At 42.4% G+C, this 26,982-nt stretch overlaps 2 protein-coding genes across 3 annotated transcripts in view; both read right to left on the bottom strand.

Moving 5' to 3' along the window:
- CYFIP2 (cytoplasmic FMR1 interacting protein 2) overlaps window positions 1-725 on the bottom strand; it is an 83,926-nt gene extending 83,201 nt beyond the window's left edge. Inside the window, exon 1 of the mRNA XM_044450964.1 lies at window positions 600-725. The gene's annotated coding sequence lies outside the window, so the exon portion shown is untranslated. The remainder of the gene's footprint in view (window positions 1-599) is intronic.
- A 7,665-nt stretch (window positions 726-8,390) lies between these two features.
- Window positions 8,391-26,982, bottom strand: part of ITK (IL2 inducible T cell kinase) — a 41,716-nt gene continuing 23,124 nt past the window's right edge. For both annotated transcript variants that reach the window (XM_044451022.1, XM_044451023.1), the window contains exons 7-17: window positions 25,755-25,820; window positions 24,129-24,183; window positions 22,528-22,607; window positions 22,121-22,257; window positions 20,155-20,229; window positions 18,688-18,859; window positions 16,347-16,563; window positions 15,671-15,735; window positions 14,581-14,699; window positions 12,278-12,435; window positions 8,391-9,999 (exon numbers count right to left, since the gene is read on the bottom strand). In XM_044451022.1, the coding sequence (XP_044306957.1) occupies window positions 9,928-9,999; window positions 12,278-12,435; window positions 14,581-14,699; window positions 15,671-15,735; window positions 16,347-16,563; window positions 18,688-18,859; window positions 20,155-20,229; window positions 22,121-22,257; window positions 22,528-22,607; window positions 24,129-24,183; window positions 25,755-25,820 (1,216 nt within the window). In that variant the 3' untranslated portion in view covers window positions 8,391-9,927. The remainder of the gene's footprint in view (window positions 10,000-12,277; window positions 12,436-14,580; window positions 14,700-15,670; window positions 15,736-16,346; window positions 16,564-18,687; window positions 18,860-20,154; window positions 20,230-22,120; window positions 22,258-22,527; window positions 22,608-24,128; window positions 24,184-25,754; window positions 25,821-26,982) is intronic.

The raw sequence follows: 26,982 nt of genomic DNA, 5'->3' as shown, positions 1-26,982 counted from the left end.
GGCAAGGGAAAAAGAAAGAAGGAAGCCTGGGGTCTGGCTAGAAGCCTGTTGCGGAACGGCTGGAATCATGGCAGAGCTTTGCAGTCTCATGCCGAGCCGCCCTTCCTCGCAAAGCTGTCACATCCAGCTCCTAGCGGGCAGCTTCCTATCTTGCACGCAGGGAGCCTTCCTGGACGACGCTGCCTGGACCCTCCGCCCCATCAAAGCGCGGCCCCCTCCCCACAGTCGCCAACGCTGGGGAGGCCGGCAGCGGATGAATGAACGGGCGGGGGAGGGCGGGGAGAGCTCCCAATTTCTGTCGCTAGGGCAGAAGCAGCCCCCGAATCGCACCTGCCACTCCGCAGCAGCCGCCCGCCCGTTCCTCTCTCCTGCCCTCTCTCTCTCTCCCGCCCCCCACAGCACCAGCCGCCGCCACCCCGCCGGCCACAGACAGTTCCCGAGCGGAGGAAGCCGCCAAAAGGCGATCCCCCACCCCATTCCCCGGGAACCGCAGTCACGGCCCCTCCGCCTCGTGCGCGACGGTGGCTCTCCAGCCATGCGGCCAGCGCCGTGCCATGATGCCCAGGGCCGGGCGGAGTAGGGAAAGCCTCCTCTCTTACCTGGCAGTGGCGGCGAGGATGCGGCTGGCCTCCGGCCGGCCTCCGCGCGGGATGGATGCTGCTGCGGTAGCAGCAGCAGCCAGGCAAGGAAGGAAGGAGGCAGAGATGCTGAGGCGCTGCTGCAGCCGCCACCGCTCGGCAGTCTCCTCCTCCTCCCTCCTCCTCCTCCGCCGTCGCCCCCCCGCTCCGCTGCCGACCGAATCTATTTGTGTCGCGCGCGCTCGCGCTCGCGCTCACGCACACGCACGGGGTGCATCGAAGCAGCCCCCCCCCACGCACGCGCGCACACGCACGGACAAACACACACGCGCGCACACAGAGCAGGAAATGACTGCAGCCTGTGCACTTCCTGAGCTGGCTCTTCTGCTGAACTCACCACCATCCCCGCCCCAAGGGGAGACAGACCGACAGAAAGAGCTGCCCCCCCCCCGCGCGCATGCACGCCTCCCGTGCAGCTCTTCCCTCCCCAACAGGCAACTGCACCTGTTCGTCAGACGCCTGGGCCTGTTTTCTGTTCAGCTCCGTTGTGCAGCGTGTCTGAAGACGTTCCTCGTCAAAGCAGACGGCGAAAGCAAACAAAAAGGGAGAGATGCCCGGTCTTAGATGGATGGCATCTGCGGTGCGTGCGCGGGAGGGTGGCGTTGCACAAACTTGCATGCGATTTACATTGGGTAGATGAGCTGAGTTTTCTTCTTGAAGTGGGTGACTATTCATTCCTCCTTTCATATTGTCAAATGTAATAATAGCAATACAATGTAATGTAATATCCCTCTGATGCTACATGAAAACCTGCATGATAATAAACTTTATTTGGGAGGGTTGGCATCCACGTTATTTATTGCAAAAGTTTGTAAAATGTTGTCCTTAGTTCGCCGCTGTGGTCCCTCCTAGGCAAACATACCATAATTATCTAGTCCCAAGTAACCCGTGCACAAGAGTAAATGGGATTACCCTTGAAGGCAGGATTGTAATGGGATTGCCTTTGAAGACAGAGTGCAAACTGCAGTTAGTCCAAAATACAGCTGCTGAATTGCTAGGCTGACTGATAAACCTTGACAGTCGCTTCCAGTCTGTATCAAAACTTATGTGCTTGACTTCACAACCCTGGACAGCTTGGGGCCAAATGACCACATGAATGTGCCTATAGAGTAGGACTATTTCTTAACTTCTCCATGGGCCTTTTTCTGGAATTCAAGCAGCTGGTTATTCTGAAAAGCCTTTTCAGTTGTGACTCCCACAACAGATGCTGAAGAAGAAAAAAAATGGAAAACTTCTGTGCTGGTGCTCAAGAAGAAAATAATAACACACCATGAGATGACATTCTGCTAATCTTAGATGACTGGAATGCAAAAGTTGGAAACAAAGCAGAATCAAATGCTGTAGGGAAATTTGGCCTGGGGATAAGAAATGAAGCAGGAAAACAACTCCTAGAATTTTGTGATGCCAGCAACCTGTTCATTGCAAGCATACTCTTAAAGCAGCTTCTCAGATGATTGCATACATGGACTTTACCAGATGAGCAATTCAGAAATTAAATAGATTATGTAATTAAAAGCAGAAGGTGGAGAAGCTGTATTCTTGCTGCCAAAACAAGACCAGGAGCAGAATGTAGGAGTGACCATCAGCTCTTGATTTCAAAAATCAGAGTCAAGCCAAAAAGGAACTCTAACAGAAATAGCCATATTTTTCCATCTATAAGACGCCCCCCACTTTTTTACCATTCTCCGAGTGAGCGAGCAAGCTGCTGCTGTGTGCATGCTCCTGCTGCCTCCCCGCACGGGCACGCCTGCACCAGCCTTCCTGCACACACACGCCTGAGCCAGTCTCCCCCCGAATTGCACCCATGCCAGCACCCACCTCCCCCCTATTGCGCCCATGCCTGCCTCCCCCCCGAGCACACCCGCGATCCTGCCAGTCCCCCCCCGAGTGCGCCCGCAGTTTTCCTCTCGCCCCTCCCATGTATAAGACACCCCTCCATTTTTATGTATAAATATTTTTAAGAAAAAGTATCATCTTATGTAAGGAAAATATGGTATAGTACCAAAATATGACTTAAGTAACATTCCTGAAGAGTTTAAAGTTCACATAAAAAAACAAATCAATTAAACAGCTTAATTGACCATGAGCCAGACGAACTGTGGACTGAAACCAGAGATTATTAGGGAAGAATGCTAAAGGACAATTCCTGTAGCACTGGTGGGGGGGCTGTATGGATGACAGAAGAAACACAGTTGCAAAATACAGGTGAGAAGTGAAAGCAAAAGGTGATGGAAACCCAGTCAGAGTCCAGAATGCAACTTTTCATTGACTATCACTCAGAGACAAAAAGAACTATTACCAATACAAAGAAATAGAGGAGAACAACGACAAAAGGAAAAACAAGAGACCTCTTCCTGAAGATCCAAGAAATCCAAGGGAAATTCAAACCTAGATTAAGAATGATAAAAGGCAAATGAGGGAAATACTATCTAACCAAATGGAAATAAAGAGAAGGTGAAAAGCATATACAGAACTACACACAAGAGATGAAAGGATAACAAACTTCTTCGAAAAAGAATCTTATGAGAAAAAGCCTACAATATTAGAAAGTGAAGTGAAAGCTGCTCTGAAAACACTTGCAAAAATTAAAGCACTTGGAGTAGATAGGAGACCAACAGAACTATTCCAACCTGCAAAAAATCAATCAAACACCTAACAAAAGTATGTCAACAAATATTGGAAAACAAAACAGTGGCCCATAGAGTAAAAATGTTCAATAGATATTCCAGTCTCCAAGAAAGGAGATGAAAAAGAGTGCAGCACCTTTAGAGTGCAGTGTTAATTTCTCAGGCCAGCAGAGTGTGGCAACGTGGAATACTACCCTATATGGAGTGAGAAAACCTGGCTGTCCAAAATGGATTCTGAAAAGGAAGAGGCAGTAGAGATCATATTGCAAATATACATTGGTTACTGGAGCACACTAAAGAATTTCAGGAAAACAGCAGATTGGGTGGATCATGACAAGCTGTGGGGGTTCAGAAGGAAATGAGAGTGCCTCAGCACTTGGTTGTTCTGGTGCATAATCTGTATTATGCAAGAAGCTACTCTGAGGACAGAATATGGGGAAACAGAATGGTGTTGGAAAAGATGTATTTTGTCTGTCCTAGATCAAAGCAAGCCAGAAAAAAGGTTTTAATAAATAAATAAATAAATAAATAAATAAATAAATAAAATAAACTTTCCCTAGAAGCAAAAATGACAAAACTGAGTCTGTCATGTTTCAGGCACATGAGAAGGCAAGACTCCCTGGAGAAGATAATCATGTCAGGGAAAGGTGAAGGCAGAAGGGAAAAAGGAAGACCAAATATGAGATGGATTGAATATATTAAGGAAGGCAGAAGGGAAAAAGGAAGACCAAATATGAGATGGATTGAATATATTAAGGAAGCCACAGTCTTGAGTTTGGGAGAGCTGAATGGATCTGTCATGGACAGGGCATTTTGGAAGGCTTTCATTCATCATTTCTCCATAAGCCAGAGACCCCTTGATGGCACATAACAGCAACAACAAAGAGGAAGAAATAGGGACAGGGACAGTGAGTATGAGGTAGTGACGTTGAGATGAGATTAGGATTGCTCAGGAAAGGCCTTCCTGAAGATGCAGGGAGAGCTGGTATGGTAGTTGGATTGTTTGGCTGGGGACCCAGGAGATCTGGTTTCTAGTTCCCAGTTGGCTATGAACCTCTTTGGGTGACTCTGGGCCAGACACTCTCAGACTCCGCTGCCTCACAGGGTTAGTGTTGGGTCAGGGTCAGGGTTAGGGAGGAAGAATATGTAAGCCTTCTTGGGATCTTCACAAGTGGAAAAATGGTGACTGTAATTTGATGTAACAACAACAACGATAGACCAGGAGCCTTTAAAATGGGCTCCTAACTTCTTTGGGCCAGTGGGTGCATTTGGAATTTTGAGATTTCATTGAAGGTATTCTTCCAAAATGGTTACCATGAAGGGACCTGCTCATTCATAACCTGGCCAGCACAGCCAGTCACAAAACACTCATTTCAGGAAGCAGACTGGTGAGACTTGCTCAAGGTTCGAAATACAAGGCAGGGATGCCAGCTGGGCTCTGAAGCACAAAACCACTCTTTGAGGCTACATAAAGATGATACCGGAGCACAGCGTTTGTTTTGCAGTGTGCATGGCACCCACCCAGTGTGAATTTTAAGAAACAAAAAGCAGGAGGAGCAGGGAGCCTGGGGGGCACCACAGAACCAACTTTAGATCCCCCAGCTTTAAAACGGTGCATTGAAGTCCTCTTCAGACATTCTCCATCCTGTAGTATCCCATGCAAGTCCATAGAGAGGAGCACTCCACTCCAGGCGCTCAGTCCTCTTCTCCGCTGTTGCTGTGTGTGTGGAGTGTAACAATTGGACTCTCCTGCATCCACAGAGACTTTACACAGGATCTCCTTGTACATTTGTTCAACGTGGGAAAAAGAACACCTGAAGAGAGGTAATCAAGGAGATAAAACATTGCCCCACAGAATTCTATATTGACTGAGTTCATGCACAACACAATGAACAACCAGTTGTTTTTTTTAAACATGCTTTACCTAACAGACAATCAAGTGATTTCTAGGTTCTCATGGTTTCCATTCTTCCCACTCAGTCCTTCCAGTGCTGGCATGTACCCATTAGCCACCACACTTGAAATTCAATTCCCAGCCCTATTGCTTCCTGCCTATATTGTCTGCCTCTTCCTCATTTGTCTGCATATCTATTACTAGGCAGGAAAGGAAAGTGGAGGCTGGATAGCTAGAGCGGTTTCTAGAGAGGCTGCTCTTTCCAGGGGACTCTGTGGTAGTTTTGTACAAGGACTGTGGAAACCACAATCCTGAGTTCGGACAACATGGCAAGTTATGATAATATGGAGCAACTAGAGAACAGTTTTGTTTCTTAGTGGGATTTTCAAAGACCAAACTTACCATAACGAAATGCCACAGCTGGGTTTAAAAAATACAACACACCAAGAATGGTTTAAAAAAAACCCCCACCATGGCTTCTCATCTTAGTTGAACCCAGGCATTAGCTTTCCCTTATGAAGCAACATACTGCTTTATGTTCCTATTACCCACTTGCTGACAAAAGCATCTTTGGTTGTGCATAACCAACAAAAATATGCATCAGATCCCTCTAGTCCTTCATACAGACAGAATTATGCTGGATCAGGTGAAAGGCCTATCTAATTCAGCATTCTGTTCACCAGAAACCTACATGGACACTACAAGCTGGACATATGCACAGATTCAGCACTTTTCCACTCGTGTTGCTCAGCAACCAATATTCAGAGGCATTCCACCTCTGGTACTGGAGCTAGTAATTCAGCCTTCCTCAGTTAGCTGCCCTCCAAATGTTTAAATGTATAACTCCAAAATTCTTGATCATCACAGTGGGTAGTCCTGGGAGCTAACATCCAAAACATCTGGAAGGCACCTGGTTGCAGAAGGATGAGTAATAGATAGTCACTATGACTTGTAGCCAGTGGTAGCTTTAACCTCTATGATACCTTGGCTCTTTTTCTAGTGTCAATAGTTAAAGGCTGCATTCTTCTGCTGCATAAGCTAACTCATGACTTTGAGGTATAGATGAGAATGATTCATCTGTAGTAAAGATGGAATGCAATGTCCCGGCCTCCCAAACTCCTTTAAAATTTTATGGATACAAAGAAAGAGTAATACTGTCAGTATTTTTGTCTCTTTTTGCAGAATCAGCCTTTATGGCAATTTAAATCTCACATTACAGAACCCTGGGGAGGGAAACTTGAAAAGATGTACAGGTTTGTCTTTACGCAGATGAATAATCCTATTAACTGTAATGGGATTGCATTCTGCTCCCCTTCTATGAAGTAAAAGACATGCATACGCATTTGCATGATGCAAACATGAATATATTGGAAGCCATTAAGAATGAGTTAGAACACATCTCATTGATATTTCTAGACAACACTGCACGATCATTTACCAGGCAAGACAGTTGCTTAGTGAGACAGTACAGGTTTGCTGTTTAATCCAGCAAGCCCTAGGTTTAATCCCAAGTATCTCCAGGTAGGACTTAAAAACTCCTGCCTGCAACTCTGGGGAGCTGCTGTCAGCACTGGACTGGATGGCCCCATGGTCTCCAGATAAGGCAACCCCCTGTGCTTCCAAGATCATTGGACTTTCAGACATGCCCCCTTCTTAGCAAGGACCATTTCCAAACTATGTTGGCTGACGGAAGGGCTACTACTTACTACTATACATGAATAGATATTGTTACTGTTGAGATAAACAAAGTTGATTGGGAAAAAGCCAGCAAAGCATTCTAGGTTCTCACTTTATAGACAGATGATGCTCATGTCCTTATTATTCTGTGACCAAACCAAAGTAGATGTTGGCCCACTTCTTCCCAGCACTGCACTCAGGTTTGCTTGCTTTCTGTCTGTAGTGCTTGCTTGAAACAAAGCAGTTTTACAAAAATGTTCTTCAGAGTATATTATGACAGTACAAAGAGGGCTGCACCAAAGAGGGCTCGTGAAATGAAAAACATAAATGTTTATTCACAAGCTGGTTTCCAGATTTTCCAAAGTATTTTAAGCATAAGTGCTCTTTGCAAGGGAAGACACTTCAGTACATGAATCATTTTCAACTTGTATATACTAGATTCCTTAATTTCCTCTAGCTTGCTCCGACGTAAATATGAAATTGTATAGATTAAGCACCTGCTTAATCCACCCAATAACAATGTTCTCTGGGCAGTTTACAGAAGTTGTAATTTTAAACTCAGTAGATTTCTGAATTTAAATAAGCTTTTCTTTCTGCATTACAATTGTAGCAGGAACGATTATTTATTTAAACCTCTCCAAATGGAATGACTACTTCAGACAGATCAAATGTTACTCTGGAATTAATTCTCTATTCCACATAATTCCGCTTGGGCAAAATCCAGCTTGTAGTTGTATGTTAGTAGTTCATGTGCATTTATACTAACAATGCACACAGAGGGCTGCTTAAATATGAAGCTGTCTTGCTGGATTATATTGTGTACATATGTGTGTGTTCTTATTTAAGGTCATCCATCAACATACTACTTTACAATCTTTACAAAAATCTTTAAATAGAAGATATGTTGCATCCTAAGGGGTTTTTTTAAAGCTGTAACATGATGAAAGCTGTCAGCAAGAAACATGCATTCAAAACATGATGCTCAGCAAGAACTTTGCAAATACCATGGAATGACAGAGAGACAAACAAGTGGGTCCTAGATGAAATCAAGTCAGAAATTTCCCTGAAAGTAAACATTACAAAACTGTTGTACTTTGGGGGACATCATGTGAAGGCAAGATCTATGGGAGAAGACAATAATGCAAAGAAAGGCAGAAGAGGAGACCAACTATAAAATGGATCAATTCCATAAAGGAAGCCACAACCATGAATTTACAAGAGCTGAGCAAGGTGGTAAAAGATAGGACATTTTGGAAGGCATCTATTCATAGAGCTGCCATAAATCAGAGACAATCTGATAGCAGATAACAGTATTTGTTGCTAGTCGCGAAGTTGTGTCTGACCCATCACAACCCCATGGACAACATTCCTCCTGGCCTTCCTGCCCTCCACCATCCCCCGGAGTCCACTTAAGCTCACGCCGACTGCTTCAGTGACCCCATCTAGCCACCTCATTCTCTGCCATCCCCTTCTTCTTTTGCCCTCAATTGTTCCCAGCATTAGGCTCTTCTCCAGGGAGTCCTTCCTTCTCATGAGGTGGACAAAGTATTTGAGTCTCATCTTCAGTATCTGAGTAGTCAGGGCTGATCTCCTCTAGGACTGACTGGTTTGATCGCCTTGCAGTCCAAGGAACTTGCAGGATTCAAAGGCCTCAATTCTTCGGTGCTCAGTTTAGACTTATTAAATCCAAATATGTACATTGAAACATTATGTAATGATAGTATTTACATGGAAGATTACTGACACATTTTGAAAACAAAAATAGTGAACTGAAAAGCAGTGACAGTAGGAGGAGCCACCTCAAAATAAAATTTAAAAATCCCTAATTAAAAATTCCTTCACAGAAAGGTGAAGTGAAAAAGAATGTAGTAGTTTGTTATATTTGGCAAAGAGAAAAAGAATGGGTCATTGTAATCATTACATAGTTTTCAGTCTTTTACCAATACCATTTTTACTTACATAATACCTAAGAAACAAAAAGAAATGGAATTAAATTTTAAAATGCCATGACTTTTCCTGATCTTCCCTTTTCCCTGAATATTTTAGCACAAAGCCTGATTTTTGCTTAAGTTTCCTACTCTAGATTGATGATATTCTCCTCTACCTGAAAGAAGCTACTTTCAGATAAAATACTAAGTTCATGCAAAGCATTCTGTAATCAAGTAAATAATGGGTTAATTTTTCTGATGTGTTTTCAGGTAGCAACATAAAAGGATCTTCATTCTGAGCTCAGAATTAATGCTCAGTTGTGGTGGATTTACAGGCTTTATTTACATCTACTTTTTAAAATGTGTGTGACTGCCCATCATGCATATAACTGCACATACAAAGGGATTAAATTGCAATTATTCCCGGTACCACATCAGTGGATATTAAACTAATAAGAAGCACTCTCCACAGCTGCTTTTCCCGAGAATGCCACCTGCAGGTGGTCTGCCAGGCATTATATGAGAACTGTTCTTCCCACCAGCAAACTCAGCTTAGGGTAGAATTTTCTATCCTGCCCCCACACTTTTAATGTATTGTGGCACATTGGAAGATTAACAAGCTGTAGAACTGGGCTAAGAGCAAGCACCCTTCCCCTTGTAACCTTTGCAATGTACACGATTAAGTGACTAGTCCCTGATGTCCCTGTTGGACCTATGTAGTCCGTTGATCCAAATAGTTTTGTTTTAAGATTACACTTTAAATGTGCTGTTAAGAACTTTTTTTATATATAAACAACTGTCTCTTCTCTTTCAGTGTTGAGCAGGTATGGAAGGTCAAAATCATTAGCTTCCCTTCAGATGGGAATGTTTACCATTAAAGGAAAAGTTTCTGCTCTCTAAATCAGTGGCAGATCTCTTGTTGTCGTCCTCATCGCTACTCTCACCATCACCGTCACCATGTAAAACGAACAGTTGATCGGATTATCAGGCACAACCCAGAAAGCATCTTGCAGTATTCTTAAAAGACAGAAGCCAGTTTCCTGTTGAAATTGTTGTTCCAAGTTGGCTGCCTCTAGAAGATCCCAGTGATGGATACCTCTGCCCAGTGCATGCGTAAGACTGAGCGTGCTTTTCGTATTTTCTCAGAGTCCTTTCACTTTTTGCTAAAGCTCCGATTCAAAGATTTCATTCAGCTGGTACAGCAGGATTGAGAAGGAAGGTCTGTGTTCTGGCTTCTGAAGGAAAAAGCAGAGGGTGGGGATTGAGTACTATCCTGTGAAGCAAAGGAAGCCCCTCTCACCAGTCAATAAAGTGCTGGCTCAAAATAAGATGGGTGAAGTCACCGTGAAACAAGAGAAAGTTTTTGTTTGAATGTGGCCCTACCTTATGAGACAAATATTGAACTCTGTCATAGAACATTCTTGCAAACATATTTTCTATAGGATTAACTATAAATGTGAACCAGGCACTTTGGCTATGGGCAGTATAGAGATGAAATAAACAACAACAACATAAGTGGCACATTCTCAAGTATGATGTGTTTTCATGGACAAAGGATGGGCCAAAGTCACCCTCGTGACTGTGCAAGGTGAAACCCTGTGTAGGCTTAAGCAGAGAAAAGTCCTGTGCTTCCTAACATTTCCCAGGCTGCTTGGCTGGATGAGGCATTCAGGGAGTTACAGGGCCTTTCGTGTGTAAATGTGCACTGAAGCCGAGACAGCCATAGGGGAGGCCAAGTCCCAGCACCAATGGCAGAAATGTGCTTGGAAGTCAGAGCAGGGCCCTCAGCGTTGGAGTACCTTCCCTCCACTCTCCCAGTGAGCGTGGTTCTTTGCTGCCTGATGCTTGGGGGAGAGAAGACCTAAGAGGTTGATGACTGTTCTACAGGTGCAGGGAGGTGAGGAGAAAGGCACCTGCAGGATATAGCGTATCCTGGTGGCGCCTCAGCCTGTTCTCCATGCACACAAGGCCAGAAGAATTAGATGGCCAAGTTGTTGCCTGCTGCTCTTGCCACCCTCCACTGGTTGGCCATAATCCTCTGAGTTCGGATGGCTACACCTTACTGTAACTTAGCCAAAGAATATCTTATAATTCAATAATTAAATATTCTTCCCCAGTGCATACCTATGCCTCCATGTCCTCCCTTTCTCTATTGTTTCCCACCCATATGTGGTATAATATAGATCAGAGGATATAGTTTTGGCATTTTTCTTGGAAAAGCAGAGCATATTTTGTACTGTAAGTGTTCGAGTGCATCTGCCCCATGAGGACATGCATATGCTTCTTATATATTTACAGCTACAAGAATCAGATGTGTGAGTTCCCCCACCGCATGTTAGCTGGAAGTGTGGAAAGAAGATACATTTCCTTATGTGCTCTGTCTTGCCACCTCCTTACACCCTGCAACCTGAGAAAGGTGCTGGCTCAGCAAGACCAGCCTTGGGTTCTGTGATTCTTGACTTACATTCTTGCTACCTGTCCCTCAGATCAGGAGCCACAGCAACCTGCAGCCTTTAAGGCATGTCAGCTGGGACAGAGGAACACCCTGACCAGAAAAATCAAGCAGGAACCTCTGAGATCTTTATTGCCCCCAAGACTCCTGGAGCTTGGTAGTTGTCCATATGCTGATCTTTGCCCTGCTGTTCTGGCTGAGCTGAGCTCCCATCACTACTGGTCAAGATCTGAGTAGAATTAACGTGCAGCAGGAGAACTACAAGTTGTTGAGAGCAGCTGATCAATAGTATGAGTTCAAGCAACAAGACAGTGAGGTGACACATTACTTGAGAAAGCGCCTGAGCTAATGCTGCAACAAAAATCAGAAGCCAGCCTTCAGTAGTGGATAAAATGGCTTCCTTCAGAGTCATTGCCTTCCTCGAAGGCTCCTCCAACAACTGGTCTTTGGGAAGGCTTAGAAAATTCAGATTGTCTGAGGCCAGTTCCTCCTGACCAGTGCTTGCATAAGCTTCCCCCACCACCCCCACACAAAGGGATGTGCATCTAGCAGCTTTCTATCTCCCCACATTTTTACTGTAGAGTAGGTGCTAGGGCCTGGCCGGAGCCCCACTGCAGAAGGTTGGGGGCTTTCATGATTTGGATGAGGCCCCATGTGCCTTCTGTACAGTATAAATGAAAAGAAGACACATCTGCGAGAGATGCACAGTCGAAATGGCACTTGCTCTGGTCCCTCAGAATTCTTGTGTACGGCATTAACACAATGCCCTCTCCATCATGATAGCTTCTGCCCAGTCTTCAATATTCCATCCACCTAGTCTGATACCTTTCAGACTGAAGCTTCACTGAAAGTCATATCATGCACACATTATTTTCCATAGATTAATGTTCAACTTCTCAAATATTTGACCATCAATACATTCTAAATCTGCAGGGTATTTTTCTTAATGGAGTTACTGTAATTTCCCTGCACCCTCTTTATGAGCAGATCAGCACTGCCTTGGACCTTCTGATATGCCTATCACCTCGCATGAAATAAGCTGCACCTATAACATCACTGACCTCACTCCAGCAACACTGCATGAGTTTGTAAATAGTATTGGAGGCTAGTCTGGGCTTATATAGACGGGCACCAGCACTGATTTCTTCCACAACTTCAGCATTGGTCTTGTTCTCATAAGGCAATCTGCCTTCACTGAATGTCTCCCACATCAATACTCCTGAAACAAAGCAAGAAGGTATGAGAATTTAACTAAAATACCTATCTGAATATCCTTACACCTTTATCCAATTTCCTAATCTCTAATTCAGAGATAATTTTCCAATTGAGATTGAATGAGCATCTTTTGAAATAGTATATATATTGGTGTATAAGATGACCCTTGAAGCCAAAAGTAGCAAAGCAAAAATTAAGGGGTCATCTTATACCCCCAACATATACAGGTGTGTCCAGAAAGTAATGAGCATGAAGTCCCTACACTTGAGAAGGGCTCTGTGTAGGGAGAAGCTGGTCCAGGTTACTTGGGGTGGGGTGCCAGGTACATGTTAGAACACTGATCAGTTGCATTCCAGCCCTGTCAGAGCCAGTAGATTCTTTTTTATGACACCCTGTTCAAGTGCCTCATATGAAGAACAATGCAAGTGAGTTTGGAATAGCGGTACACAATACAATTTTGTGAAATTGGGTAAAAGCACATCAGAAACTTTGGGAATGGTGAGGAAAGCTTATGGAGAAGCTGCGCTATCATCTGCACAAGTGTACCAATGGCACAAGTTGAGATCGGCTCAGCTTGGATCCTTCATCACAACAATGCACCAAGTCACAGTGCTTTGGCTGTCAGAGAGTTTTCGGCTGAAAAACACATCACGGTGCTTCCCCATCCACCCTACAGCCCTGACTTGGTTCCTTGTGACTTTCAAGATGAAGAATGGTTTGAAAGGACACCATTTTGATAGTGTGGATAACATGTGAAGAGCCAATATGCAGGCTCTGAATGCCATCCCACTTGAAGACTTCCAGGAATGCTGTGAAGAATGGAAAAATTGGTGGGAATGTTGTGTATACTCACAAGGTGAATACTTTGAAGGAGACGATGTTCAATTGTAAAATTTTTCAATAAAAGATTTTTTAAATATCATTCTCTTTATTTCTGGACACACCTTGTATAAACAACCCAAAACATTGACCTTGGCTTATATGCAAGTTGCCTTAAATACTAATATATACAGTATTTTTCTCAAATATACTTCCTGGTCACTTGTTCCACACATGATTACCATATTTATCAGCATATAAGATAGCCCCTGAAACCAAAAATAGCAAAGCAAAAATTGGGGGTCTTCTTCTAGGCCTGACATATGGCAAGCACCAGAAAAATAGCCCAAAATATTGATCTTGTCTTGTATACAAGTTGTCTTATACACCAGTATATATGGTACCCCTACCAGTTCCCCATCCTTGTAGCATGATGTTCTTGCTGTCATAATTGTTCCTATGATTATTGCTGCTGTTGCTGCAGTCACATGACAGTCAGATGAGGATTATTTCAAGAAATAACAAGTTCTAACTTAATTATGTTCAGAGTGAAGCAAAACTTTGCACCAAAATTTTGAAGTGCTCTTGTACATGCTGCAAACAACCCCCAAACCAGTAGGAATCCATTCCAAATCAAGCAAAATTTAAGTGTTTTAGTTCAGCCAAACAAATATTTTATTTAATGTAAGTAGTAACTGTGACTGAAAACTGTATATATTAAAAAATAATTATTCTGGGATTATTCTGGGTCAGTTCCATATTCATATATGCCAAACAATGATGGTTTGCAAAGGGAGCTCTTTGTGATTTATGCATTTTAAAGCACTGATAAATGTAGGGAAATTCCTCCCAGGAGTTTTTATCGCTATGTAAACTGAAATATTAAAGTTCCCTGGACTTGCTTGCTCACAGATGCAGGCTAGTCCTCATAACTGGGGTATTTTAATCCTAGTTACACTAGGGTGGTTTGATAACTGCGTAGAGAATACAAAAAAGTGGAGAGCAGCAAAACAGAAAAGCTCATGGAAGCATGATGTTATGACCTGACAGAGGAATCTTATGCAAACCATGCTTTGTGGAATGACAAAATACCACAGAAAGTGCTGCAGTCTGCAAATTTCCTCTTGTCCCTGGGAAATATTAAGCTCAATGTGGCTTTAAATAATTTACACTAAAAACAAAAACTAAAACTAATTTTCAACCTTTGCACAACTTCTCACACAAAATTCCAGAAATCTTTATCTTCCTGATAGGATTAACAATGAAGTTTCTCAAGAATTAAACTCAAAGTGATTGTATGAATAAGAATTTTCAGATTAAAAGTTCTTACCAAATGACCAGACATCAGATTTGGTGCTATACCGGTTGTAGGAGAAAACTTCCGGTGCTGACCATCTGACGGGGAATTTGGTGCCCATGGAGCTGGTATACTGGTCATCAAGAACATACCTGGAACAGTCAAATATGCTTAAGGCCACATGTCAGTAATCCATAAGTTCCAATGCCAGGCACCATTATACATGGGGATATATGTGCCCATGGAATCTCGCAGAAACATCAATTGTCCACCTAGTTGCATTGAATATGAGCAGGCTCCTCAAAGCCATGTTCCACTATCAGTGGGTAACTGGAACAGGTATCATGATGAGAAACTAGGCTAAGTTTCTCTGCCTCTGCTACCACGTTGTCAAATAGTGAAGCATTGCAACAGATCTGTTACAGCTTAACTATCTTTATACTATGACCAATATCGTAGTACTAGCTGTAATCTAATAGACTACTTGTTGTAGTTATGCTGCAGTCTTTTGCAGACATAATGAGAAGCAGTCTTCCTTTACCTCTCATTAACTTTGTTTAGAGAAACAGGAATTTCAAATGTTTGTGGCTGGGCAGAGATCTTAGGTGGGCTAAAAAGTACAACCGGAACATATCAAGCTAGTGACTGGTAAAATAATATGTAGAAAATAGCAGACAATACTAGGCAGAGTGATGGTTTACAAGTGATGGTGTGCGTTTCTACCCCAGTAAATGGAATGTGATGAGGAACTGTCATTGCCTGTAATATTCACACGCATCTCATTATTATCACAGCTTACAGCTTTTAGAGGTCTTTAGAGTGCTTCAAAAGCAACAAAACATGTTTCACTGGAGATGACAGTAAGGGCAAAGAAACTGGTGACTTGCTTAGGCATGGAGTATTATGCCCCAAATGTTATTCATTTCTTTTAAAATGATTGTCAAGGGAAGGAGGAATTAGAGGAAGCAACAGCAGGAATGGAGCAGAAATGAGCTCTGGACCCAGTGTGGGTTTTGCCATGACAATGAGCTTGGTGTTGGACACACTTCAAAAGGAAAGAATAACATCAGTAATTTCCATCCATCAAATAAATGGTTAGCTATGCATACAGGATGCAAATTACCGTGACATTCCAAAATCGGACACTTTGACCACATGGAATTCTCCAACCAAACAATTCCGAGCAGCCTGTGAAGGAGAGGAGGAGAATATTAGTAAGGCTAAGTAGAAGCTACTCACTGTTTTTCAGAAATACAGTATTTGAGCCATATTGAAAAATGAAAGTGTTTTGACGATTTTTCAATGGCGGTTGCAAAAGGATTTGGCTGCTCAGGTACTCTTTGCAGTCTTGCATGCATCCTCTCTCTCTTTCCCAGATGGCTTCATCTGCCTTCAGTGATACATGCTTTCTGATGGGCTGGATCACAGGTGATTGACCTATGAATTTTGGCTGTAGTTCTCAAGTTATTTTGCCTTCCTGCACTGATGGCATCTCATAACTACATCTGAGTGACTGCACATCCCATTCAGAATATAATCTCCATTTGGATTGACCCAGATTAATCCAGGAAGACAAAAAGAAGTAGCATCCCAAAGACAAAAGACGGTCCTACAACTTGAGCAAGCAAAAGAACAATGACTCGAATAGACAGAAAACAGTCTAAAAAGGCAAACTTTCTCACAACTGAGGGATATTCCTGGAAACATTTATAGCAACTCCCATAATCATGAATTTTGGCCCAGGTATTGAAATGGCAAAATATTTGGATCATTCATTTATAGAAATGATCCAGACTTACCAGGTCTCTGTGGATAACAGACGCCTGCTCCAGATAAGTCATTCCTTCACACACATCTTGGCACATTCCCAAGAGGTCTTCCTTTGAGAAGCTTCCCCGCTGCCTCCTTAAGTAATCAGACAAACAGCCATACTCCATGAACTCAAAGACCAGGCACATGGGAGTGTGCTGCATGCATATCCCATGCAGCTGGACTAATTTGGGATGAGAGAGTTTCCTGTTGATACAAAAGGAAAAATCGGTAGTGTCAGCTCTGGTCCTTTGCAGAAGCTGATAGATGGGCATATTCCATGGGAAATCTAAGGAAGCAGCAAGAAAAGGACTATGAAGGATCAGATCCAGCTGCAAGAACGGTATATAAACACATTAAGAACAAAGAAAAAGTGTGGCTCCTGCCATACGTTATTTTAGGCACCTTTCCCACTGGGTGCACCTTTTAAAAATTAGAATCAGTTCTCTATTATTTGGACATATAAACACAATTTAATTGAGCCTCCTTTTTTCTGAAAATCCAATATCTTTGGCAAAATTAGATTAAAGACTGAAGAGCACTGCGTAGCATCAGTGTTCTACAGTTTCCACAACAAATCTCGTTCTTGAAAAATAAGGGATTCTGGCGGAAGGAGCTAGAGGCAGGGTGGGTAGACTTCAGGGCTTGCAGGATCTTAGCCTGAGATCCACCAACCAAAGCCTGGGGCAAAAGAAATATATCTGGAATCCTGAGCCAGTAGCATCCACAGCATTGTGTGCACCAGGACTGAATGAAGCTCTCTGTCCTTTCACACAGAAATAGATTCCTGATTACCCCAAGAGTTCTTTATTTCAGAGGGAGACTTTTTTATTGCTATTATTAAGCATTTGGGAATTAGGAATCCTTGCCAATTGATCACAAATTACCTAGCAATCCACCAATACATGCAGACCTACCTTCTGTTTACTGCTGAAGTAGCATATACCTCCTTCAAGCAAAAATCCCATTGTGGAGTGACTGATGTTATTGCAATGTGGGGTTGGATTCAGACTTAAGCTGGGTCAACTGTGCTGGCGGAACTGAACCTCTGCAGTCGCCCCTTTCTCTAACACTCTACTAAATTCTACGGAGGCAGAAGAGCCTGCAGTGTGGAGACTCCCCTCAAATACTCAGCAGACAGACCTTCTGCAAGCAGAGTCCTCCTTCTTGTGGGAAGCAAATCCTGGATCCAGCCACTGTACAAACCAGTGCATTTGAGTGACATCAAAATCAGCAATATTGAAAATTAATATTTTCTCCATTTTTAGGAGAAGTTTGTATAGCATCAGGTGCCTCAGTGAAAAAAGATCAGATTTTAAAAAAAATATCTCAGGTAACCAAACTTCTTTATTTTCATTAAGATTATTGGTTATTTTAAATCACGAGCATTTATAAAGTTATTCTAGATTTGTGTCCATTTAGAAATGTTGAGATGATATTTTTTTGTGACTGTAGGATTTATTTGTTGTTCTTTGTTGACCATGAGGACTAGAAACAAAGTATTTCAAAATTATACTAAAGGTTCTTAAAATTCTAAGTTTTATTGAGCTAAAGAAACTATCTTAAACTGGCTGGAGATCCTGTATCCTTTAGAACTCTCTAATGTTAAAAAAAAGCAGGCATCATGACCTATTCATTCATCCATGCATGTACACAGACATTTTTAAAAAAGTAAATCTAGTAGATAACTGATCCTTCTAGTAAACATTAATTCCACTAAATGATTGGAAAGGAAAAGAAACTTAGAAGGCACTCCAATGTATACCACAGGTTTTTCTTTGGAGCACGATATTCAACACTGCTATGGAGGAAGGAAAGAACTAGAAGAACATTTTAACTCCAGCTATAGAAACCATCCAAAAAATTACATTAGTGATGCCTCACTAAAGGATCAAAAGCCATACTCATATGCAGGAAACACAGAATATAGCATTCATCTCCATATACAAGAAAATGGTAATTTTTATGTAACATTAAGTACACCCAATGTTGCTCTAAACTCTAGATTTGACAGATGATGATGGAGCGTAGCAAGTATTTTGTGGTGCTTACATCATGACTTGGGCCTCCTCAATAAAGTCTTCTTCTGACATCGCCCCTGGGCGAATGGTTTTAACTCCAGCTATAGAAACCATCCAAAAAATTACATTAGTGATGCCTCACTAAAGGATCAAAAGCCATACTCATATGCAGGAAACACAGAATATAGCATTCATCTCCATATACAAGAAAATGGTAATTTTTATGTAACATTAAGTACACCCAATGTTGCTCTAAACTCTAGATTTGACAGATGATGATGGAGCGTAGCAAGTATTTTGTGGTGCTTACATCATGACTTGGGCCTCCTCAATAAAGTCTTCTTCTGACATCGCCCCTGGGCGAATGGTCTTTATGGCCACTTTCATCTGGTTCAGCCAGTAGCCAAGATGCACCACCCCAAACTGGCCAACGCCAATCTCCTGCTCAAAGGTCAGCTCCTGTGGATTTATCTGCCACTTTCCTAGGAAGAGGCAGCAGAAAAAGATTTTGAAACCTGGATATTGCTTTTTGACAGAAAAAGAGTGTTACAGAGGGCCTATAACAGGGCCCTCCAACTAAGACAACCATTTTAAACATTCTGAGCAGTCACATTTCAAATTTAATGATCCAGTCCTAATACTAACAATAATTACAGAATGCAATTAGTTCTAGCTAGCTATTCCACACTTTCCTTTCTGGAGCCCATCATAATATTTATTCAGCAGAAAAGCTCCTCAATCTTCCAAGATGTCATACTTCCAGATCTATGATCCTCTGTGTTGCATGGCATTAAATTATCCCATTCACTGGTAAAAACAACAAAAGCTTATTCAATTTTAGTCTAACCCATTTCAGTGGGTCTACTGTGAGTAGAACTAACACTAGATACAATCTAACACATTTGTGACCCTTTAGGAATTGCTGGGGCCCACTTTGTCAGATGCGGGCGCTTATGTCACAATATAGAGTCCCTCCCTCCCTCCTGTCTTTAAGATGCTATAAGGCACTTGCAGTGAATCTCAGCTGTATCTCGGTGATTCAACCCAATCCCTGGTGTATGCTTATTTGCCTGGAATCACTTCAAGGCCAAAGGTAGCTGAATTGCTCCTGAAACCATTTAGACCAGGGGCAGGCAGAAAGTAGATATCCAAATGTTTTGAACTTCAGCTCCCAGCATTCCTGATCATTCAAAGAATCATAGAAAAGTAGAATTGGAAGGAGCCAAAAAGGCCATTGGTCCAATCCCCTGCTGTTGCAGGTCACCAATTTACATTCTGCTCAGATGACTGTCCAGTTTCTTTTGAATGTTTCTAGTATGGGAGAGCCCACCACCTCCCAAGGCAGCTGGTTCCACTGTCGTATTGCTGTGACCGTGAGGAAACTTTTCCTGATATCTAGCCTGAATCTGGGTTGTTGCAACTTGAATTGAGTATTGCATGTCCTACACTCTGGTATCAGCAAGAAGAGCTCTTGACCTTCCTCTTTGTGACAGCCTTTGAGGGACTTATAGAGAGATATCATGTCCCCCCTCAGTCTTTTCTTCTCAAGGCTGAACATGCCCAGTTCTCTCAGTCTCTCCTCATAGGGCAGGGTTTCCAAATCCTGGATCATTGTTACTGCCCTCCTCTGGACCCTTTCTGATTTTCCTGCATCTAAAAAGGCAAGGCCACCGGGAAGTTGAAACCTCTGATTTAGACAACTGACCATATCATGCCAAGTGAATGGATATGACTGAATAATAAACACAGTCTGAGCGATGGAGCCAGGTCTGCTTACCATAGCTTAGCCCAGCAGTAACAGGTGCCTTTTCTCTCCGGGAGGAAACGGCATACCGCAAACGAGTAACGAGACCTGCATTGAGGAGGAAAATAGGTAGGGCTGAAGGAAAGAGGCTGAAAAAGAGAGCCCCTCTTAGGAAGGGGGTCAACAGTACATGAAGACCAGGCAGGCAGGTTAGAACCATATTTCACCCTCTAAAATGGTTTAATCTAACCATCCATGTTTTTGTCAATGGGCTTCTCCTCTGTATGAACCATTTAACCCAGCACTTTACTGAGACTTCTCCTTCCTTTTTATTTTTATCTTTTATTAATTTTGTAAATGTAAAGTGTAAAATTAATTACATTGACTTTATTAATTAATGTAAAATATAAATAAAATCTGACAATTAAACTAAAAACATGTTACATTAAACATGCAATTAAAATAAGTCATAAAAACATTGTGTACTCTATCACTGGGACCACTGGGGATGGGAAGAGTTAGGAACTCTTCCAAAAATTCTTTCAGTAGGGGTTCCCCTTCCAAAATTGCAATGGCTCTTGTGAAGGCTCAAATTCTTTCCCTTTTTAAAACTCATATTCAACTAATGAACCCCAATTGTCATTAAAATTATTTTTTCTTAGATACCCCTTTCTCACTTTAATATCACATGTTAATTTATCATTAGTAGCTATATTCCAGACTTATCTATATCAATCACACAACTGATAATCATATTTTACTTTCTATTTCTAATTAATCTTGCTGTTGTTGTTAAATTTATCATTAACAAAATAATTATTCTTTAGTCTTTATTATTCCAACTGCATTGTTTCTTATTAAATATTGACAGTAATGCTATTTCAGGATGTATTTCAATATTTAAACTTAATATTTTACTATTCACTTTAAAAACCTCTTTCCAAAATTATATATTCACATTCTCAACACATGAAAATATGTACCCACTCCATAGCCACATCTCCAACATAGATTGGAATATTTGCTATCTATACAATTCAATTTCACTTGGAGTTAAGTATACTATTTTATTAAAAATTCCTTTATATGTACTGACAAACATTTTAGTATCCTTTTAGCACAGATATTTTCCCAGTCTTCATTTTTATTTATATTTTGCAGGAGGATTATTTTGTCTTTCCTGCAAGTATTCCTCTCAACACAAGGTGGTGCTGTGGGACATAGTCGAATTGGAAAAATAGGCTAGGCTTCTATAAGGAACAATGTTGCCATCTAGGAAAATATCAGACTTTCCTCACTCCAAAACAACCTGCAGAAATGTCTGAAAATTTGGGAGAGGCTCTGGAGGGTGACAACCTTGTGAAAATGCCCCACACATGAGTAAGGGATCCTGACTGCACAATGAATGCCTTGTGTGGAGAAGTGTTGTGTCTAACACAGCACAACTGCCATTAATTAGATACCACTCATTTCCTTACCACTAATCTGAATTCCCAAGGAATCACCATGAAACTCCATCAGCATTAAACCATGCAAGTTACATGACCACCTACTTAAATATTTTAGCATTTGAATTACCAAATCCCCCAGATTTAGTAATATTCTGGGATCTCCTATAGAATATTCAGAGAGGCAAATAATTGTGCTGCACTGGTACGGAACCTTGCCATTCTGCATCTGGGAAAATTACACATAATGGGGAGCATTTGTAATAAGCATCCCCATGAAGACCCCATACAATTCCTCACAACTAGCATAATCTATAGCATCCATTTCTCACAGAGAGAAGTTCAGCCAAATGTCTGATTAGGTTACATGTTTAGATTCTATCCCATGATTCTAGCCAAAACTGTTGCCTGTTTTTAATGACAACCAGATTACTCAGAAGGACATATTCTGTGTGACATCACAAGATCAATTTTTCCCTTTTCTTTTAACCTTTTAAAAACTATTCCAAAACAGCAACACGATTATTCTGGCCTTTCCTGGCTCAACTTACCTGCTGCGTTGTGCTGATGATAGTTGATCAGTTCCCAGACAGAGTCAAACACGTGCTTCTCTGCCAGGTAGTACTTCTTGGGGCTGTCGCTTGTCTCCTTGATGTGATAATGCTTTATAACCGGGTTATTCTCATTGCTGAAATGAAAGTAAAAAATACAACTCTTGTTGTCAAAAACAGTGGCAAATAAAACTCTGTGGAAAGGCAAGCAGGCAGGAAAAATATTTTCTTGGTCATGATGAAAACTGAAATGTAAGCCTATCTTAAGGGATGCTCCCATTTTTATGTTTTGAGATGGGGAAAGAAGTACAGAAGCCTGCTGCATATATTCAAACTTTATGTCCTGGATCCATAATATCCTCCCAAATAACTGAATCAGTGCAAGCATCTGCTACAGTCAGACTTACCTTAATGCTTTTGTGAAGACAGAGACTGTGTATGTGCCAGGTTGCCTTGAGTTTCTCACTATGAAGGCTCCTTCCTTGCCCTACAAAAATATGGAAGAGAAAGAAAGTTTCAGAATACGGTTATTCGGAAATGGATCCCTAGGCTATATTTATACAAGGAGGACTTTTAAAGGCTAAAATTCACTTCTTGTCTGCTTTCATGTTTGTAATACACTGAGTATTGAATTAATATCTGCATTTGGTGGGAAACATGTAGGGATCAAAGACAGAACAAACACCAAGCTTGCTTTTAAACAGGCCACAGTTTTAAGAGGGAGGCTTCTATGATTTGGGCAACACCAGGGCAGGGACTCTGAGGAGGGCAACCCATTTGCTAGCTGAAGAACCTCAGCAGGCCTGCTGGCGGAGGACTATGACCATCAGCAACTGCTCCCCTGAGGGCTGCCAGGCACCCGAAGTGAACTGCTGCATGAACAATGTCCCCACAAGACTCCCACCCAGACCACCACTACTGCGGGGCTTGGGTTAGCGTCCCTACCCAGCACCCAGGCACTGAAGCCAATTGTGACAAATGAAGCCACAACAATGATAGCAGTCAAAATGATACGACTTGATGGTTAGCTGAAATGTTCACACAAGTCTTTAAGAACTTGTGAGTTTCAGGTTGCCTCCTGTTAGACTTTTTAGAGCTGCTGGTATTACAGGATCAAGCAGTCTGAAAAATATTTTGACCAACTTATTACACTGTTAAACTGCTGTGGTTTTAGAATTAATATGTGGAATTATCTGGCTTATATATTTATTTTAGGGTGCATTAGCTCTCTTTCACATTTTTGGCTTTCTTTGAATTGTATTTCTTTTAAGAAAACAATGCAATTATTTTTAAAAAGAGAAAGCACACAACGCACAGAGTGGAAGAGAAGGAAGGCAGCAAGAGCACTGCTCTGATGGACTCGTAGTGAAGCAGCAGGAAGGAAAAACAAATGCTTTTTTCTGCACTGCCTACTGGCCTCATCCCAACCAGCCAGGCCAAGTTAAACAACCAGAAAGTCTGGACAAGTGAGCAGTGACACAGTAACAGCAGCAGAAAGCAGAGACCGAGTGGCTGCTGCCAGGATGCCCCTTCTGTGCTTCACACCACATCCTATGCTGAATGGAAAGATGCTTCCAGCTGGAACTTGGCCTCTTTTAAAAAGAGGAATAAACACAAGAAGTAAAAATCTCGGAAAGATGGGAAAGAGTCAATGCCCAAAATACTTTCTTGGCAAAAGGCATTTCATCCCACTCTGTGCTAGACAGGTATCACTATTTCTGCGCCAGCCCTTCTCCAAGTGTGCTCAGGACTCTGCTAGTTAGCGGTGGTGGCATCTATGCTCAGATCATTTCTCCTCAGCAATCATGTGAAGCGACCAGAGAGCTTCATAGTTGAAAAGGGATTTGCACTTCCAAGCAAAGAAGTGATCTTTGTTGGGACTGAGGTGGCCCTCAAAACATTCCATTTGCCCATCTCATTTCTTAACAAGCTCAAAGCAGCTGAAACAGGAAAAACAATCCAACCAAGTAAAATGAAGGGTGGTCACCACCTAAGGGAACTGGCCTACCTCTTCTCTGAGAAGCACTTCTGCCTTGCTTCGGTTGATGCTATTGCTGTACCATCTGCAATGAAAAACAAGTCTTTACAATAGGCCATCCAGCTCCAGTTTTGTGCCCCTTGGCTCATGGCCTGTAAGGGTTACCAGCAGCTTCCTGCTCTGGACAATGAGGTAGTAGAATGCTGCACATACAATGGAACTGGCCTCAGAAATTAAGGATCAATCTTAATTTGGTAAGAAGAGACAAACTGAGAATCAATTTGCCCTCACAAATAAGCAGGATCCTGAATGTTTGGTGCATAAAGAAGCAGCACGGCTACAACCATACCTGAGAGATGAAAGGGAGGCTGAGGATGTAATCCTACATGCGTTTACACTACCATGTTGACTGAGGAATGCTGGAAGTTGTGGAGTTTTCCCCAGACTAAACATGGATAGCGGTGCGCCTTTATTGAGTCTTCTGCCTTTTTATGCTCTCCACAGTGAAAGACATCCAGCCGTCTATATTGCTTGAACCACTTCTCTGCCCTTGAGTGACCTGGTCCTGAATGGTGCAACACTCCCTCTTAGGGACAAGGTCCGCAGCTTGGGAGTGCTCCTCGACCCAGAGCTTTCTTTGGAAGCTCAGGTGACAGCGGTGGCGAGGAGCGCCTTCCTTCAGCTTCGGCTGATTAATCAGCTGCGCCCCTACCTGGAGTACGACGGCCTGGCGACGGTGACACACGCGCTGGTGACTTCCCGCCTAGACTTCTGTAATGCGCTTTACGTGGGGCTTCCCCTGAAGACGGTCCGAACACTTCAATTGGTGCAAAATAGAGCTGCCAGGTTGCTGACGGGGACGGGGCGTTATGCTCACATGACTCCAGTCCTCCGTCAGCTTCACTGGCTTCCCATTGAAGCCCAGGCCCAATTCAAGGTGTTGGTTATGACCTATAAAGCCCTAAACGGCTTGGGTCCTGGCTACCTGAACGAGCGCTTACGTCCGTATATGCCCGACCGCCCCTTGAGATCTGCGGGAGAGTCCCTTCTTCGGGAACCCTCCATGAAAGAAATTAGGAGAGTAAGTACCCGGAGGAGGGCTTTCTCTGCGGTGGCGCCCAACCTATGGAATTCACTCCCCAAAGAGGTCCGCCTGGCACCGTCGTTACTGGTTTTTCGGCGCCAGGTAAAGACCTTTTTATTTAAACATCATTTTAATTGTTAAAATATATGATCTGGCCAGGGCAACTTCTTCTTCCTTCTCTTTCCTCCTCCTATATTCTTTATTTACTTATTTTATACTGTTAATTTTAATTTTATATTATTATATCAGTGTATTTTTTGTATTTTTGTATTTATTGGTAATTTATTATGTTCTATTGTATTTCAATGTATCTTATTGTGTTGTAAGCCGCCCCGAGGCTTTGGCAAGGGGCGGCATAGAAATATAATAATAATAATAATAATAATAATAATAATAATAATGTGCTGCCATTTGCTCTGCAAAGCTGATTATCAATTTATTTCCCAAAGTACAATTTGAACTGGTTCACATCTCCACACGGTAATTACAAAGCTACTTAATTAACAGATCCAGCATCAGGCCTATGTCTATGTACTGATAATGTTGTATTCAAAGAAAGAAAGCTCTCTTACTCATATAACTGCAGATTTTCTGATGATTTTTTTGTCACATAGCTGCTTGGCACATATCCTTCATGACTGTGAAGAATAAGATGCTGTGCATTAGTATATTGAAACTCTGGCATAAGCGAGTATGGATTAAATATTGTCTGCAACAGAGGGGGTGCACAGGCGAAGCTTCTAAGTTAGGTTTGTAAACGGACTCCATCACTGACATCCGATCTAAGCATGCATTTTTAAAGGAGCAGTCTTATGGCTCCTAGACAATGTCAGGGGGAGGGGTGTGCGAGGAGTTGGATAGTCCAAATTCTCAGGTTAGAAATGCAGCTCTTACCACGGAGTTTGAAATCTACACTCCAAACCCCTCCCTGTTTCTAGCAGCCATTATGGAAAGACCTGCACCCACTTCCTCTCCAAGCTTGGAGATTTGATCTCAGAAAGGGGAAAAGGGGGCATTCCAGTGGGCAGGGAGGCGACAAGACAGGAGAGACCAAGGTATGTTGCATCCTGTGTCCTCTGCAGCTTCCTCTCCTCCCCTCCCTTCCAAGTTCCTCAGTTAGATGGCCAAAAGCAACCATCTAGCAAGAATGCAGATTGGGAGGAGTATGGAGGCAGAGAGCGCAGCTTCTGCACTGCATAGGATGCCCATAATCTCCCAAGTTTGGAGGCCCACCAGCATCCTGATTGGATTGTATCTGAAACCATGTGGGCTGCACTTCTCCCATGGCACAGTAGTCCAAGAACATCTAAAGGACTGTTGCACCCATATACCTACCTGCCCCTTTATATCAGCTCAGGAGGCCCCTCTGGGAAAACCACCCCTCAGGGAGATGAGAAGGGTGGCAACTGGGTGAAGGGCTTTTTCCGCTGCTGCTCCCCATCTCCGGAACTCCCTCCCTAGGGAAATTTGCCTGGCGTCATCTCTATTTTCCTTTTGGCACCAGGCAAAGGCATATCTTTTAAGGGTTTTTTTAAACATTTAGGCTGCATGCTGTTGCCCTTTTTAATTGTGTTTATAGAATGTTTAATCTGTTATGTCTTAATTGGTTTTAATGTGTTTTACTCTGTTAATATGTTGTATGCATTGTAAGCCACCTAGGAAGGCCCCAGCAATTATAGGTGGCCTATAAATACATATAAATAAATAAACAAACATTTTCTAAATGCAATAGCAAAGTAAGAAACGGTACAGTTTTTGAAAACTGTGTTGCTCTTCAACATGGGCTGTAATTAAAAATAA

Source organism: Varanus komodoensis, unplaced genomic scaffold (genome assembly GCF_004798865.1).
Source record: "Varanus komodoensis strain SLA01 unplaced genomic scaffold, ASM479886v1 scaffold6_1, whole genome shotgun sequence".
In the NCBI taxonomy this organism is placed as follows: Eukaryota; Metazoa; Chordata; class Lepidosauria; order Squamata; family Varanidae; genus Varanus; species Varanus komodoensis.
This window is presented reverse-complemented; position numbering and strand designations above follow the sequence as displayed.